The sequence below is a fragment of the Phoxinus phoxinus genome, assembly GCF_949152265.1.
Source record: "Phoxinus phoxinus genome assembly, chromosome: 1".
In the NCBI taxonomy this organism is placed as follows: Eukaryota; Metazoa; Chordata; class Actinopteri; order Cypriniformes; family Leuciscidae; genus Phoxinus; species Phoxinus phoxinus.
The window spans coordinates 32,579,283-32,597,938 of NC_136876.1; the positions used below are offsets into that span (position 1 = coordinate 32,579,283).

The 18,656-nt window shown below is 40.5% G+C and overlaps 1 protein-coding gene across 4 annotated transcripts in view; it reads left to right on the forward strand.

Annotated features, from left to right (window-relative positions):
- The window catches only part of asic2 (acid-sensing (proton-gated) ion channel 2), a 385,466-nt gene that overhangs the window by 319,407 nt on the left and 47,403 nt on the right, over positions 1-18,656 (forward strand). For all 4 annotated transcript variants that reach the window (XR_013797479.1, XM_079611595.1, XM_079611594.1 and 1 more), the window contains one exon: positions 17,146-17,273. Coding sequence is in view for 3 of the 4 variants with exons in the window: in XM_079611595.1 (XP_079467721.1) it covers positions 17,146-17,273 (128 nt within the window). In the remaining variant the exon portion in view is untranslated. The remainder of the gene's footprint in view (positions 1-17,145; positions 17,274-18,656) is intronic.

Sequence of the window (18,656 nt, forward strand, 5' to 3'; positions counted from 1 at the left end):
CTGCTGTATTGTTTACTTTCTGCATTTTCATGATCAGAAACTCATCTATCTGTCTACATCCATTCCACCTCTAACACTCCAAAGATTTTGGAGGGCCTTGGGGAAAGAGATGGAGAAATTGGAAATGGTGAAGAGGAAGTGTGCGCCTGCATATGTAACATTATAAATGTGCTACGTTGCACTGACAAATGTTGGCACGATGCACAAGAAAGATGATACGTCTGGAGCAGAGAAAGAGCCAGTGAAACTTGCCATCATCTTTTTCAAATTTAAGACATGGAGAGAGATCCCTGAACCTCACTGAATAAATGTGCAGCCAATTCGTCATTCTCTCTGCCGGTTTTACAACTCTGATGAATGCAGAGTGATGAAGAACTTATTCACTTTGAAAGAAGAAATGGGGAGATAAACAGTATATTATGTAGAGCAAGATTCTGTGTGCTTGAACTGGAATATTTATGTGTTTATTGTTTTCTGGATGCAGTGGTGAAGCTCAGCATGTACCATAAATCCAGTCAAAAGATTGCTACTTGCTTTTTTGTTTCAGTACATTTTGCATTACCTTCTCTCATTTCACTCCTCCTCCTCATGTTTGTGTCTTTTTTCTAAATCAGTGCCTTCATATTGAATACAATTTATTTAATTATCTCTCCTTATAGTAATCTTGAATTCTGAATTACTTCGTCAATCCTGGAAGATAAACATGTTGACATCATCTTTCCTACTATATGTAACGGATAGTCTACGACTAGGTTTTAATTAAAAGACTTTAATGCACGACGTGGAGGCACAGAACTACCTGACGTAAAGCATTTAATGCATATCCGTAGATTATCTCGCTAATAGAACATGGTGGCAACTTGGACAAGTTAAATCTGTCTTTGATGTTTCTAGCATAAACTTTGACTGAATGGATAAAAATGACAGTAACTGTAATTTGGTTAAATACATACTCTAACTGACACTGATTGGTTCTTTTAACGTCACCGTCGTCAATCAGAAGTACTTCAAAATCCATGTAAGCATATGTGATCGGCACGCTGCGTGATGTGAAAGTTTCTGTCATCCCTCCTCCTCCCCAGCACCACCTGTAGAAATCTGCTACAGAGGTTATTTCTTGCAGCAGCTTTTCCTTTGTTTTCTTGTTTTTTGACTAAGCTGAACAAATGATTGCATTTGCTCAGCATCAACAGCAGCGTACATCGCGTGTTGTTAAAATAAGTTATGACTGAACTTTTGTTAGATATTTTATCTATTGCTTGTTAGATCTAGAATTCTGAAGTAAAAAAACAAGCGCAGTAAAATTACATTTTCAATGAATTTCAATATACATTTCCATACATTATTCAGGTATTCAAACAGACCATGGTATAAAATGGTTTAATTACTGAATATCTTTGGATGCTCTGTTTTTCTGAGATGATGCTTTTGATTCGGAAATCACAGTATCTTGACATGTACCAGCTTTATCAAAAGACCTTTTCATGTTTGTCTCCATGCAGCTTCTTTCTTTTATGTGAATGCTTTCTCTTTTCTTTTTTCTTTTTAGCCAGGGTTTGGCTTTGTTTGTGTGTGTGTGTCAGGTTTGTGCACCGTTAAGAAGTGATTTGTAAATGCAAATTCAATCTGTAGTGCACAGGATGTGTCATTATAATTCAATGTGAGTTTAATTAATGAAGTTAAAATGAAATTTGAAGAAATTCCTAGGCTATATCTGCTGTAATTGTTTAATATAATAATAATAGTCAATGCTTAAAATGTCACCTGTAGAAATATGGTATGACATATATATTTAATTAAATTTAATAAATTTACCTCTATATTATCGACTATGGTTGGACACTTTTATCGTTGGACAACCAGAATACTCAAATTTACTTAATCAATTACATATTCCATGTGTTAAAAATGTGATTGAGATTAGTTGAGAGAAAGTTGAGAAAACATGTTTTCTATATATCAAGGAAAATCTAGCATCGCTGGTCACCAGCATGTTGTGACTCCACTCTGGGACCAGCATGGGATGCTGGTTTCTGGTTTACCTGATCCCAGTATGCCATGCTGGTTTCTGGTGGACCAGCATAAGGAATGTTTTGCATGCTGGGACCAGCTTGGGATGCTGGTGTGCTGGTGGGGTAATATGTCTTTTGAGTGCTGGTATAATCCCATCAAGACAACAACAAAACTTGCATATCTGTATGTTTTACGTGTCATGTTTCTTAGTGTGTGTTCATAGTTATTTAAAGACCAAAGAAAAACGCATGTTGCAGGCTACATGTTTACTGGTACACAGTAAAATCCTTGGTGTTAAACGATCACTGCTCAGTTTTTATACGGTCCCAATCTATAGAGTAAAAGTGCCTGAAGCAATGTAGCAGTTAGTGAAAAGTATATATATATATATATATATATATAAAAGCATTTTATTACCAGAATTTCCTTTCCCCAATTCATTTTACATCAAAACATAAATTATTGTATCATTAATTACAAATTACCCTGCTGAAAAATCCAGCATTAACCAGCATGGATTTTATGCTGGTCCAAGCTGGTTTATGCTGGTATAGTGCTGATTTATGCTGTGGTTGTCTAGCTGGTGGTCCAGCATATTGGCTAGTTGCATGTGGCCGCCATGTTGGATTTCCGAACAGCGAGTGTGCGGATAGACACTTCCGGTTTCGCATTACGCCTGGTGCAGGGAGCTGGAGAAAGCAGAAAATAATCCCTTATACTGTAGTTGTTTATAGAATCAATTATATCACTTAAAATACTATGATCCATATTACTATCACACGAGCCATTGGCAAATGCACGGATGCATAGTCAGATTAATCCAATCCAATCCACTTTATTTCTATAGCACATTTTACAAACACAAAGTTTCCAAAGTGCTGCACAGAAGACTCAACGCATACAAAACAATTAATATAAAATTATTAAAACAAATTAAGAACATCAGGTTTAAAAAATATATTAAAAATAAAAAAAATAAAAATAATACACACCACAGAGGACCACACAACTCACGCGGAGTTAAAAGCCAAAGAATAAAAATGAGTCTTTAGACGAGCCTTAAAACACTCAACTGTAGCCTTAAAACACTCAACAGATTAATGAATGAAATTCTGTTCATAAACAGAAGATTGTATTGGACTCATGCTGCATACACAATGACGATTATGCCTACTGTAAATATAGTTACAACTACGATTAGAGTTGTTAAATAAAAAACCCCGAGAACATTCACACGTTTGCCTCTACAATTTATCTCCATAAATACTATTACTTACATCAATTGTTCGATCAATATTATCATCACATAATTTACATTTACATTTTTAACTGTAGGTACCACAAACAATTTAATATAAGTTTGTGTATATTTTACACATAGTAAAATACTGTATGTGCTGCTTATAAACACCAGACAGATAATGATGTATGATGCTCTTTACTCATCTCACTTGCACAAAATAAATGCAGTAATAGAAAGCATAGAAACGCACGGGTGAAATACACTGAAAATTACATGCATTTAAAAATTTGGTCGGGTTAAAGTCATCCCTCCGGATCTTCTGCATGATCCACTCAGCCCGTACAAGGAATGCATGAAACCTATTCAAAATTCTGGACTTTTCTCAACCCTGTGTGCGTGCATGTGTGTGTGTTTAAAGGCAAATGTCTTTGTTCTACAGTATGTTATACTGTAGTTATTCTTAGAACAGAGTTTAGGAGGAGACCCCTAAATCTCTCTTCATACTCTCTTTCTGTCCTTCATGCCGGCACTCTCATCTGAGTTCCTGATCAAAGCCGGATATTTATGCATTCTGCTCAGCATGTGTTGTTTTCCCACTTTGTAGCTGTGGAAATGCCAGCAGGTTTTGGCGGGTGATCACTAAGTCTGGAATCAACAGCCTCAATCTATACAGATATTACGTTCCACATGGCAAAATTTTTATTGATTTCTTTCCGTTTCTAAACTTTAATTAAACCAGCTTGCTTAATTATTGAGCTGAGAAGCACAACCGGGAGTCAATAGTCATTTTTAACCAACAATTGTTTGGTCATGTGCAAATATATTGATTACTGCAATAGCAACAGACAGCTCTGACATAGCAAACAGTCTTGGCCCGAATGTGGCCTCAGTCTGGCACTGCTGGCGTCCTGTCAGCAATGGCATGTATCCTGTCAGCCAGAGCTGGGCCGTGTTTGGCAATGATGGCACAGCATGGTGCAGGGCAAAACACACAAGGGCCGAATGTTGGTGGAAGGAGTGTCAGTCCATTGATTATCTGACCCAAATTAGGCCATATAAATGCACTTTCCAAAATAGGAAATTTTATCTTACCCAGCTCTGTTCCTCAAAACCCATTTTCCCTCTGCCCACATACTGCAAAGAATGACCGCCCTGTAGTGGCCCAGATCTTGATTTAAGACTAGGACCAGACATGGGCTATAACTGGCTCGATTCTCAGCCAATTAATGACACATTACTGGCCCTGCACTGGGCCTGAATAGGTCTTAGTATTGGTACAGATTCTCCTGAAGATTTGGATTACAGCACAATAATGAAATACTTTTATGATCATTTTATTGGGTGTATTCTACGCCACATGATAATGGTAAAATTATCACATAAATGACAGTTCTTATGTCTTACAATATATACAAATGCAGGCCTGGTGAGCTTGAAACTTGAGACTTAAAAAAAAAAAACATTAAAAACTTACCTTACGACCCTAAACCTTTGAATGGCAGTGTATGTGTGAATCAGCAGTTATTTCAGTCATGACAACTCTCTGAGTGACATGACACTTTACATAATAGAAACTACACATTTGTTCACTGCTTGCATTAAAGGCCAAAAGTACGTTTTGGAGTTTCACGTCTAGACTGCCATTTTTCACCTCATCTACAAGAGCAGCCGGTTACTGAGCCTCCAATTCCTGTCCTTTTTCCTGTTTGTTTCTCTATTCAATTTCTCTTTAATTTGGAGTGACAGACTGTTATCTGGAGCAAACAATGAATTAGCATCACAATGCTTTCAACATACAGATATGAACTTATTCAACAACCTAACAGCAAACATTCACATCTCTCACAAACACACACACACACACACACACACACACACACACACACACACACACACACACACACACACACACACACACACACACACACACACACACACCATTACATAGATACTGATAGTACTGATGACATCTGTTGTGAGAAATGGTGAAAAACTGAAGCTTCTTCACAGCTGCCCCTACCCCAAAATTAATATCTCGCCCTTAATTTGATAGCTCCGCCCCACACTTATGTATGCGACCGTAACCCAGGCAAGGACTATGGCGGAATCTGCTGTACCCATAGAAATACATAATAAAGGCTAGATGTCTCGTCCGCGCTGCTGGCCAATGGAGGTCGACGTACGCACCTGGCGGCCATCTTGTCACAGTCAGCTCGCTCACTCGTAACATTGTGTTTTAATGGTGCATGTACTTTTTAAATAACTATAACTTGCTCAATTTTTAAACGGGTTGGTTTGTTATAAACGTCAGAGATGTAGTTATGACACTGCATACTTATGAATAATTATAATATTATATATTTCAACATATTCAAGCATCCAGAATTATAGCCACGTTAATAACGTTAAGAAACCAACCCGTTTGTAAATCCGTCAAGATTTCACCGAGATAAGAGTATTTGTGTTCGTGCAGATCACTCACCTTACATCAGGTACCACAGAGCCCGCCAGAAAGCTTGCCTGTGACAAGATGGCCACCGGGTGATGATGTTAGAGACTCCGCCATAAGACATCTAGCCTTTATTATGTATATCTATGGCTATGGCTGTACCTGCCGGCAGAAGGTAAGTGAAAGCAATGCGTTACTATGGTAATCAATGTCGAATGTGTTTTAGTAGTAATGTGTGTTTATCACCTCAATGTTTCAGGTCCGTTTCACGTGGAAGACAACGCTCAACACCCACAATGTGTTATCATGATCAACTAGATAGCACGAGCATGACAGTCATAGTAACACATATATTACAACTATAACACAATTAGGGGGTTATATCAATCGCTAAATGAGGAACCAAAGGAAAGAAACATTAGGAGTATATTATCTTTTTTTTCAGACACAGCCGACGCTTGATACAGACAGTGAAGGAGGTTTAAACGTGCCAGGCTTGTATGTGTCTTTTTCATAGCTGAATCCAACGACAATAATATCACAAATGAAAAAAAAAGCAAAGGTGACACACGAGCATATTTAAGCAATGGTCAGCATATTAGTTCTGTGAAACAAAGCTAAGCAATGTTACTCACCTATCAAGAAGTAATAAAGCAAACTCAGCGTCCGGTGTTAAGTTAGCTATAGGCCTTTCCGCTCCCTGAGTTCTCTCCAGCGCTGTTAGCTTCTCCGATATTAACACAAGTTACCTCTTGCCTGATCTTACCTAAGCCTTCTTTTTTCATTTTAAGTTCCGCAAACATTTTCCTCTTTTGTTTTTTATCTGCCATCTGTCTTTCTGGGGTGGGGGTTTAGCTGCTCTTTTTAAAGATGTCTATCAATGTAAGCAAATATCATTTGGTAATTACCCGTCTTTTGATATCTGGGTATTGTGTTAAAAGGTGCTCCACGCATTTTACTTATCATTGTTTACATGTCTCCAAAATACTCTCCAGCCTTTGCTGAGGACTTTACAGAACTGTTATCAACAATTTCCTCAGAGTTTGACTGTTTTGCCATTGCTGGAGATTTTAACATTCACATAGATAATGCAGAAACCAAAATGGCAAAATAAATCAAAACTGTTTAAAAAACTTTTGATCTGACTCAGCATGTACATGGACCCACACACAATCGTGGACACACTCTAGATTTACTTATCAGTAAGGGTCTAAACATTTCATCGATTGTTATTAAGAATGTAGCACTGTCTGATCATTTCTGTATTTTCTTTGATATATTGATCTCTCCTGCCATTGAAGCTAGATCTGTGTCTGTCAAGAAGAGATGCTTAAATGAGAACACTAGTGTGGAGGAAGACAAAACTTGTAGTGCATTATAACATCTACAAAGACAGCATCCATGCTTTCAATATGGAACTAGGCAAAGCTAGACTTTCTTCTCAAATATTATAAACAGCAACATAAACAACACACAAACTCTTTTTGCTACTGTAGAGACAGATAACCCCCCCCCCCCCCCCCCCCGTCTCCAAAATTTTGGAAGAAACCGTAAAGTCATGTCAAAACAATAACTAAATTAGCATACTATCATCTGAAAAATATTGCAAGAATTAGATGCTTTGTTTCCAGTCAAGACTTAGAGTAACTTGTGTATGCTTTCATCACCGGCAGGGTGGATTATTGTAATGGACTCCTTACTGGCCCTCCCAAAAAGACCATAAGACAGTTCCACCTCGTACAGAACGCTGCTGCCAGGATTCTGAGCAGAACCAGAAAATATGAAGTAGGGCTGTAAACGATTAATCGAATCCAAAATAAAAGTTTCTGTTTACATAATATATGTGTGTGTATTGTGTATAATTATTTTGTATATATAAATACACACACGCATGTATATATTTGAGAAATATTTGCATTTATATACTGCATATATTTTTATATGATTTATATTTCGTATAACTATATTTCGATAACTATTTTATATATAAATAAAAAAAATCTTAAATATATTCATGCATGTGTATTTCTTTTCTTTCTTCTTATGTAAAGCACTTTGAATTACCAATGTGTATGAAATGTGCTATATAAATAAACTTGCCTTGCCTTGCCTTTCTGTAGTGGTTCGGTAATGTCTGTGCTGTGTGTACTGAGCACTCTCTCCTCCCCATCATTAGTAGACACGCCCCTTACTGCTGATTGGTTACAAGTGTGTTTTGGTAGTTGGTCCAACACAGTTCCCTATCAGTCGGTCACTTTGACGTATGTCGTGACCGACAAATAGGAATCTCGCTAGAGAGCCAATCTACTTCGAGTGAAACTAAACGAGCCAATACACATTGGCATGCAATCATTTGCATCAGCTGCGCAGCCTCGCAGCGCGGGTGTATAACGAGCAGCTGGTGATTGCACTGTAGCTTTTTGCTTCGGAGCCAACCGATGCTGTTTGTGTTTAATCTATCCAATATTGAGTGATCAAACAACGAGCAAGCTCTTCAGGAAGATCTCTCGTTTCTGGTGCGAGTGATACAGCGCGGCAGTGGGGTCGACTTTCTTTTCTCTTTTTTTTGTGTGTGTTTCTGAGAAAAACAAAAAAGCTGTTTTCACAGCTGGTAACGGTGCGCCAAGAGCGTTAAATAGCCGTTCTTACGGCTGGTAAGACCGCCGTGAAGAGAGACAGCGCACGACAGGTTGCACATTTCTGTCTGTGTCCGCTGCGACCGTTCCCCTGCGTGCTTCAGTACCAAGAAGAGCATTCACCTGAAACAGCTTACATGGTTGCGGTCGTTTCCTGTCCTCACTGACGGCCACGATCACTGTCTCGCATGCCTGGGAAACATGTGAGACTGTGTTCGTGGGTGGCTCATGTTTTCGCACGGGAACATGACCACGTCGGCACGCTGGTTGACTCTGCTTTCTCCGGAAAGCTTGAGTCCCCTCTGTTGTTGGCCAGCCGCTGCTTGTGTGTGAAAGCACAGCTGCAGGTCTGCTCGACACTCTGGGACACGTGTGCCGTCGAGCTGCCGGGCTGCAGCGCGGGTTGTCACGGCGACCCAGCGCTCTAGATGCGCGGTCCCCATGTCTATTCTCCGTTGTAGCGCCCTCCCTGGTGGCCACCAGGAGAGGTCTACTTCAGTAGAATAGCTTGGGTGATCCTGAGAGCTGAGGGCTTCTCCTTCGGGGAACCAACCCCCTAGGGCCCCTCCCTCTCTTGCGCATCACAAGCTGTGCAGCTTCTGGATGGGATTGCTGGTCCTTCAAAATGGAGGAACCTAGCATTTCATTCAAGGCTCCAGCTGAGGGCAGATGTCGATTGCTGCATCGGAGAGAGGGGCTGTTTCGTTCTGGAAATGATGAGGCTGAGTTGTTTTACTCCCTGACCGAGGGAACACTCGGCACAGACGCACTGGCACACAGCTGGCCCCGGGGCCTCCGCAAATATGCGTTTCCCCCAGTGAGCCTACTTGCACAGACCTTGTGCAAAGTCAGGGAGGATGAGGAGCAGGTCCTTCTGGTGGCTCCCTATTGGCCCACCCGGACTTGGTTCCCAGAACTCATGCTCCTCGTGACAGTCCCTCCCTGGCCCATTCCTCTGAGGAAGGATCTTCTGACTCAGAGACGGGGCACCCTGTGGCATCCGCGTCCAGACCTCTGGAAACTCCATGTCTGGTCCCTGGACGGGATGCGGAGGTTCTAGGTGACTTACCCCCGGAGGTACTTAACACCATCACTTCTGCAAGGGCGCCGTCCACGAGACGTGTGTACACCTTGAAGTGGAACCTGTTCGTCGAGTGGTGCTCTTCTCGCCGAGAAGACCCCCGAAGATGTTCGATAGGGTCCGTGTTTTCCTTCTTGCAGCAAGGGTTGGAGTGAAGGCTGTCTCCCTCCACCCTCAAAGTACATGCTGCCGCTATTTCAGCTTATCACGACCATATAGATGGCAAAACAGTTGGAAAGCATGACCTGGTCGTCAGGTTCCTTAGGGGGGCAAGACGATTAAATCCTCCTCGACCCCCCTCCATACCCTCTTGGGACCTTTCCCTGGTGCTTCGAGCACTTCAGGATGCTCCCTTTGAGCCATTGCAATCAGCAGACTTAAAGCTTCCTTCCATGAAGACTTTGCTGCTGGTTGCACTGGCCTCTGTCAAGAGGGCCTCTGCAGGCATTTTCGGTCGACGAATCGTGTCTAGAGTTTGGGCCGGGTGACAACCATGTTGTACTGAGACCCCGGCCTGGCTATGTGCCCAAGGTTCCTACCACTCCCTTCAGGGACCAGGTAGTGAACCTGCAAGCGCTGCCCCTGGAGGAGGCAGACCCAGCCCTGGCTTTGCTCTGTCCCGTTCCCGCTCTGCGTATGTACGTGGACAGAACTCAAAGCGTCAGGACCTCAGACCAGCTCTTTGTCTGTTACGGAGGCCAGCAGAAGGGAAAGGCTGTCTCCAAGCAGAGGATGGCCCACTGGATAGTGGATACCATCGCCTTGGCTTACCAAGCTCAAGGCGTGCCCTGCCCGCTCGGGTTGCATGCACACTCCACGAGAGGCGTTGCATCCTCCTGGACGCTGGCACGTGCCTCCTCACTAACAGATATCTGTAGAGCTGCGGGCTGGGCGACACCTAACATGTTTGCTAGATACTATAGCCTACGTGTAGAGCCGGTCTCCTCCCGTGTTCTCACCCTAGACGGGTAGAAGCACTGAGAGGCCCGGCTCTGTCGGCTTGCTGCACCCTACTGTGCACCCTTATTCTCCAGTGTGAAAAACCTGTGAGTCCTCCAAACACCCTCGGGCCAGACTTGGCGGAGCGTCTGGTGCCAGGCCTTTATCCGTTGAATCCTTAAAAACCCGATTTAGGCTGGGTCCCATATGTGTGACCCTACGGGGATCCCATATGTGTATATTCTCCACGGCTGCTCCTAAACGGAAGCCCGTGTCTTTCCCTTGGGCTAAGTCACCCACTACTCACATGCTGTACAACCCTCGGGTTAGTCCATATGTTATCTCCACTTAACTCCTCGAGAATGTGGCTTCCGCAGCGTTCCCCTCCTTCAGTTCAGCACGCTTTCCCAGTGTTATCCAATAATCTCACTGTATGGGTTATCACGGAACAACAGTGACAGGTTCACTCTGTGTAAGCCTCCTCCTATCGTCCTTCCAGGCAAGAAGGTGTAGAGGCTTGCACGGGGCGCTGGATGGGGTGCAGCAGCTGTGGCGCTTTGGTAGGGATTCCTATTTGTCGGTCACGACATACGTCGTAGTGACCGACTGATAGGGAACGTCTCGGTTACGTATGTAACCCTCGTTCCCTGAAGGAGGGAACGGAGACGTATGTCCCGTCGCCACATCTGCTGCCGCCCGCCGGGGCAGCCAGCTTATCGGCTTGACTCCTCAGCCAAAAATTACAGTGCAATCACCAGCTGCTCGTTATATACCCGCGCTGCGAGGCTGCGCAGCTGATGCAAATGATTGCATGCCAATGTGTATTGGCTCGTTTAGTTTCACTCGAAGTAGATTGGCTCTCTAGCGAGATTCCTATTTGTCGGTCACGACATACGTCTCCGTTCCCTCCTTCAGGGAACGAGGGTTACATACGTAACCGAGACGTTTTCAAAAGTGTTTTTCAAAAACTACTGATCCCACCGCCACCTTTAATGATTGTTTTAGTAATTTGGGATGAAACACAAATTCTCATCACAAACACTATGTGCATTTTTCTTTTTTTTAAACAATTTAAACTAAATCAAAGGATTTTTTTATTTTTTTATTTTATTTAAAGAAACAGGGACAGCATACAATAAACATTAATGTACCAGGCATTGTACCAGGTTTTAGCTTAAGAGCTAATTTCCACCCGTAGTCCCTGGGCAGGCTGATGTTATACAGTACGATGATCTGTATATATGATCAGATAAAATACATAATACATCATACATCATACATACATGATTAATGAAATTTACAAGTCTTCACATACACAACATCGATCACATGTGGGTGCAAGTTTGATTTGACAAAAGCCATTTCTTTGCCAGACGTGAGAACGTGTAAGCATTGTTTCCAAATGCTGTCCTGCGTTTAGGGATCCTGCATTTCAGCCTTCATTATTATACATGTTGATCCAGACCTTAAGGTGTAATCATTCACTTAAGTGAAATCCAGTCAATTCAATATAAATCCACACAAACAGGAATTTTGTGTGAGGGCAAAAGATTTCCCCATGCTGATTTCCCAATGGATGCAAGTTGGTCACTTTTTTTTGCCATGCTGAAAAACAGAAAGCTGCATGATCTGTAAGTGACGTCTGTGTGAGCTGTGCCTCATGCATCGCTACACAATAGATTGTGGACCTTTTTGTGTCTGTGAAATTTCACTAACATGACCAAACCTTTCTTTCTTTTTGCCACAAAAAAGGAGGCATTTTGAAGAATTAATTCAGCTCTTTTCATTACAATGACAATTCATTATATGATAAATCACGGCTACCAAATAGAACAAAAATAACACCATAAAATTATATTTATAAGTATTCCAAAGCCATAAATGCTGAAGAAATTACTTACAAGCTGTTTAGATACAATGTATTTGTTTTGCATTCAGTGCAGTGTCATTCAAACAGTGAGGACAACACAATAGTGTTGTCAGTTTATTGGTTTTGTAGTATTTCTTCCTTAATGTGCTGGAAGGGTCGTTCTTTCATCGCATTAAGGACACAATAACACAACTGAGCTAAAAATAATTTCTCATGTCGTGGCACAGAAGATGCAGTAGCAGCGCCGCCACTGAAGCAGTGCAGGAAACACTGTCTGAGTATTTTAGCATATAGCCGTCCTTCTGCAAATGGAACATCATGAAATTGTTTTTATTATTATTTCAAACAAACCAGTTCTTGATTCCAAATGCTATTTATTCTTGACTTGTTTTATTTTATTGTTTGTTGTTTTTGCCATTTTAATAAATACAGTTGTTAGTAGAAGACAGAAAATGATTGAAGGACAGATTCTCAATGTGTGAGCACCTAAGTCAGAAAGTGTGCTCACACATATTCTTTCTTTCTTTCTTTCTTTCTTTCTTTCTTTCTTTCTTTCTTTCTTTCTTTCTTTCTTTCTTTCTTTCTTTCTTTCTTTCTTTCTTTCTTTCTTTCTTTCTTTCTTTCTTTCTTTCTTTCTTTCTTTCTTCCGTTTCAGAATACTTTACAATAATCAATTTACAATCTGGTCTGTGAACTTGTGTCCACTTGTCTCCCTGAAAGGTTTTGAGCTTTTAAATGTCTTCTGGAAAATAATAGCCATCATATTTGACAAGCTACACTTTGGTATGTTTGATATTAGGGCTGGGACAACTCGATCCGTCAGACCCAAAACAAAGATGGCGGCGCCGGAGAGTAGTAGCAGAGAATGTCTAATATGGGGAGAACTCTCAGTACACTTCCGGCTTCTGAACTGGTTACAGTTCCACTCCTATTCCATATGAGGGCGCTCACAGGACGAGTGCGGAATGAATGGAGGTCTATGGAGCTATACCCCTCAAAATCCACTTTTCTCAGAATATAATTTTTTGTTTAGTAATTTGAATGTTGTATTCGAAAGGAGATGCAAAGAAATTACACATTGCTGGGTGTTAGATTTTTTAGAGTCACTTATTTGCTTTAAAAAGTCTTTTAAAACGTCAATGATGTCATACACATAGTACAACCACAGATACTGCTTTACGGCAATCCTTCAGTCACTTTGGTGCTTTCGCGCTCTGCACTTTATTTTCTCTCGAGGCATTGACAACACAGCAGACACAGGTAAATACACGTGCTAGAAGAGTTTTAGCTTGAAGACATTCTGGTCCCGCTTCGGATCCCACGATGGCATCAAGCGGTATCTCTGGTCGTAACCAGTCTTTCACTGACCAATCAGCGTTCATTAGCAGAATGCTAGCATGTTATGGGCGAAATGGAAAGGACATGAGTACTTGTTCAATCAACTTTCGTCCTATAACCCATGTAGAACTTGCAAAACCTACAATCAAATCTGATATTTCTCAATGGCAATCGGGTGAAAGAGACAAATTTAGCCATCTAGCGCCATAGACTCCCATTCATTTTGCACTCAGGCGATCGCCCCCAGTGGAACTCTGGTGGAATTACAACCAAAATTGTAGCCGACAGACAGGACAGACCTGGTTACTTTTCGGTTACTTTTGATATTAAACATATTAAACAAATTCTCACCTTTCAAATTTGGTCATTTTTAAAAATAAATTTAAACAATAAATACCGTTTTGTGGGTCTTTAATGTGTCGTGACAGATCGCTGTAGAGCCTCAGTTAAAGCTGCTCGTGAACCGATCATCTCTTCCTTCTAGCTAATTTATAACATCAAATAAACATAAGAAGGAATGTTGTTTTAACCGCGGAAAGGCGTCAGTACACTCCGTTTCTCAAGTACAAATCCTCCAACGTTAATCTACTAACTTTCCTGATTGCTTTGTCAGACAAAATGGAGGATGGCGAAGTATGATTGGTCAGATCACCTTGTTATTTTCATCTGAAAGAAGAATTACAAGATGCACTTTTTTCAGTAAGCTAGGCCTATGTGTTTTCAAAGCTTCAAGGTTTAATTGAATGCTACCTCTGACTAAGAATGCATTACTTTGCACTTGTATAGTCTTTTATTTTGGAATTTTAAGAGCAATAAACATATATTGCAATGTTCAGGGAATTATTTTTTTTCTTCATTCAGATACAAATCAACATGTATAAATTGCTATTAGTCAATTAATGGGGAGAAAATCGATAATCAAACTGAAAAATGAATCGTTAGACTAATCGATGCATCGGAAAAATAATCGCTAGATTAATCGTTTAAAAAATAATAGTTTATCCCAGCCCTAGGAACACACACACACACACACACACACACACACACACACTGCTGAAAAAGTATTGACTGGTGGTCCCAGTGTGTGTGTGAGGATGTTTGCAGCTGCTGTCATGGTGTGTTTCCATCAGTGCTTTAGCCTCTGGAGTGTAAGTGGGGGGGTATTTGTGGCTGTGCTCTCCTGCTATACAGTAGATGGCTGTTAAGATGCCTGTGGGGGTCCTGATGACTGAATCAGGCCTTGCTCCTCACCAGGCCTTTGAGAACCGATGAGGCAGGTGGGGGGGCAACCAATATTGCAGGCTAGCGAGGCACGGCTAATCAAACAAAATGACAGATATTAAATGTGTGACTGTCCTCCTGTGAGTTGTGGCAATGCATTTGAAAGAAAGAAAGACAGAGGAAGCTATGGAATAGGTCTGATTTCTTGACACTTTTTCCTTTTTTGAGATTACATATGAGATTGTGTTGTAGTGTTGAATTGAGGTTAAAGGGGTGGTATAAGTCCCTTTTCACAAGATGTAAAATAAGTCTTTGATGTCCCCATAGTATGTGAAGGTTTATCTCAAAATACCCCACAGATGTTTATAGCATTTTAAAGTTGACACTTTTTGAGGGTGAGCAAAAATGCACTTTTTTGTGTGCCTGTCCCTTTAAATGCAAATGAGCTGCTGCTGCAGAACAGGGGGTGGAGCTTAAAGAGCTCGTGTCCTTTTACCTCAGACAAACATATGCACTGAAAATTGTTCAAAGCGAAGTCAGAAAGATGGAGAGACTCAATAAGTGACAACATGTAGACAACATTTCTGAATGGTTAGTTGATGAATTTATGTAGCTTGTGTGTAGTTATCTTCTAGTCATTGATTAGCATATTCTGTCATGATAATCTATTATTCGTGTTCTGGGGGCACGGTTTATGTACATTTTAGGGTTTATAATGTCAATAACCCAGGAGGAATGTTGTGTTGTCCCTTCCAGCCATTTGTTGTAGTCCTTAAAAAGCGATTTCTTTAAAAGAAAATATCTCCCTTTGCTTTTTTTGAGTGTCATAACTTTGCAGATGTTGTTTATGCTCAAACAGCAACATTACACACTAACTAAAGTTAAAAAAGTGAAATCATATTCAACCACCCCTTTAATGGTACTAAGGCTGGTCCTTTTTCACATTTACACTCTGAAAAATAAACGTCTCAAAAGGGCGGTTTTGCAGCGATCCAATTTTTAGTTCCCCAAAGAAGCTTTTAGTGAACAGATATTTTTATAACCATTTTCTTTTTATTAGTGTAAAGAACATTTTTCAATTATTAAGAACCTTTTGTGGAATGGAAATGTTCCATGAATGTTAAAGGTTCTTCATTGAGCCACCGATGTCAATAAATAACCTTTATTTTAGAAGAGAAAATATCCCAAATATGGCAAGACCGTGCAGAAGTAGATCATGTCTCACAGCGCAGCGGGTCTCATTCACTTACTGCTTGTGCATTCATGCCTGTGTAAGCGTGTTTTCACAAAATCAGGATCAGGAATGTTTTATGGTAACATTTTTGGTTTTATTCTGATAAAATAGTGTGAGAGGATGCAATGGGAGGAGAGAGGGAAATGGGATCCAGGAATGACCTCAAGCCAGGTCACCCAGAGTACTACTGCAGTTAATGTTGAAGCACTCAAGGCTATTACTATGATTCAACAATAAGTTTGAACTGATTTTCCCCCTAAATTAAGTATACAATTTTGAACCAACTCTAACCACACAATACAGCACACAAAAATAATAGAATAGTGTCACTAAAAACATTAACAAAGTTATAAAAGATTTCAAATAAATTCTGTTCTTTTGAACTTTTTTTAATCATGGTGTCTAAAAAAAATATTAAGCAGCACAATTTTTCAACATTGATAATAATAAGATATGTTTCTTGAGCAGCAAATCAGCATATTAGTATGATTTCTGAAGGATCATGTGACGCTGAAGACTGGCGTAATGATGCTCAAAATTCAGCTTCGACATCACAGGAATAAATTACATTTTAAAATGGATTAAAAAAAACACATTAAGTCTTGCTTGTCTCACCATAGTTCAAGGTTGGTTCTGCATAAAAATAAAAATAAAACACTTATCATGCATAGTCTAGGCCTAAATAAACGGTTTCAAATAATTTTGAGAATGGCCCACTTGTTATTACTCAAGTTCTTGCTGCATGTACTCTCAGACGAGGCCCATCTTTAGACAGAGTAATGAATGCCCGTAGAAGTGACATTGTGTGTAAAACCCTCATATGGAGATGTTTGTGTGTGTGTTATGCAAATTACTAACAGTGAGCATGCAATAATTTTAGAATAATCTGTATTGCAAAAAGGGTACAAACAAATATATATGCGCCAAACTTGCTGTTAATATTACATTTTTTATAATAAAAAAATAAAGCTGGTCACCAGCTGAATCAGCTTAGGTGGTCTAGGCGACTTTTTAAAGCATTAAAGATGCAAATGCCTTCATTCAACACTACTTTTGCTTAACTCCATTGTACTCTGTTGAAGCACACCTAATCTGTTAAATTCTCTCTCTTTCTCTGTTAGAAGAGACAGCCTTTGAGGCAGGAGTGAGGGTGCAGATCCACAGTCAGGCGGAGCCGCCCTTCGTACATGAGCTGGGCTTTGGAGTCGCTCCAGGCTTTCAGACCTTCGTGGCTACCCAGGAGCAGAGAGTAAGTGAGCTTTGACCTTACCTCAGACCCGCCTGATTTCATGGAAGATCACCCATGCAGGTTAATGAATGGGACCGTTTTATCCATATCAATGTGTTCAGGCTCATTATTGCACCACGTTTGTATTCTGTTTCATATGCAATGTTTGTATTTCGTCAACCTCCTCAGAGTGCTCAATCTTAAAGACTCCCTGTGGTGAAAATCAAGTTTTTAATGTTGTTTATATGTCTATGTGGTGTTTTTAATATGCTTTAAGACAAACCATGTGCAAATTCACCAGTCAACACCATTGCTGAGTATTTTCTCCTTAAAACTGCAGTGAAAAAAAAGACAGTCTCAGAAACACGGTTTGAAATCGCTGGTGTTTCTGACGTCACAAATATGTTGTAACCATTACAGTCAACAGGGGCGGACAGGACTTTAGCATATCATTACTATGTTGCGAAGCAGGGGAGTCTTGAGAGAAGGTTATCCATATTTTTCTGTTGATATGAAAAATCGGGTACATTTAGCAATATATTATGGATATGATGTATATTATGATGCTATGATGAACTATATGCCTTTCTCCACTGACGTTCTAAGTTGTTCAAAGCGTTTCTAAGGATACTGATTGTTCAAAGGCAGCTGTCTGACTGAGATGGTGAATGGGAACATGGTTAGTGTAACATTAGCCACACGTTATTAGCTGTTTGAGAACATAGTCAAGCAAAATGCGAATCATATCAATTACCGTTGTGTGTCCGACGTAGGGAGTCTTACATAAAACGCATTACGATTCTGATACCGAATCAGTTTCTGGTTCAAACATATATGGCTGAATTAAACCAGCATTTACTACAGTAAAGTTGACTGAGTGTATCAGGTATTCTGAGCGGGTGTGATTGAGTGGAGGCGGAGACCGATTTACATATTTATGGATTCAATTCAATTCAATTCAATTCAAGTTTATTTGTATAGCGCTTTTCACAATACACATTGTTTCAAAGCAGCTTTACAGAAAATGCATTTCAAAAATATACACACAAAATACAGTTAGTTAATCATGAAATTTAGGGCATAACATATCGCCGGCGTTGGGTCGTCTCTTCACAGGCGTCGAGTCGTCTCATCACAGGCGTTGGGTTATCTGAAGTCTCCATGAGAGGCTGGATACATAACTGGAGCTGACGAACTCTATTTGAGTTATCTCGGGACAGGCGTCCCGAGATAACAACAAGAAAGGCAGATGGGAAATAATTAGCGTAGCTGCTGTTCATAATATGAATGCATTTGATCTGATTTAACAGTAGTATAAAAGGCATGAGATGCATCATGTGAATGCTTGGCTAAAGAGATGCGTCTTTAATCTAGTTTTAAACTGGGAGAGCGAGTCTGAGCCTC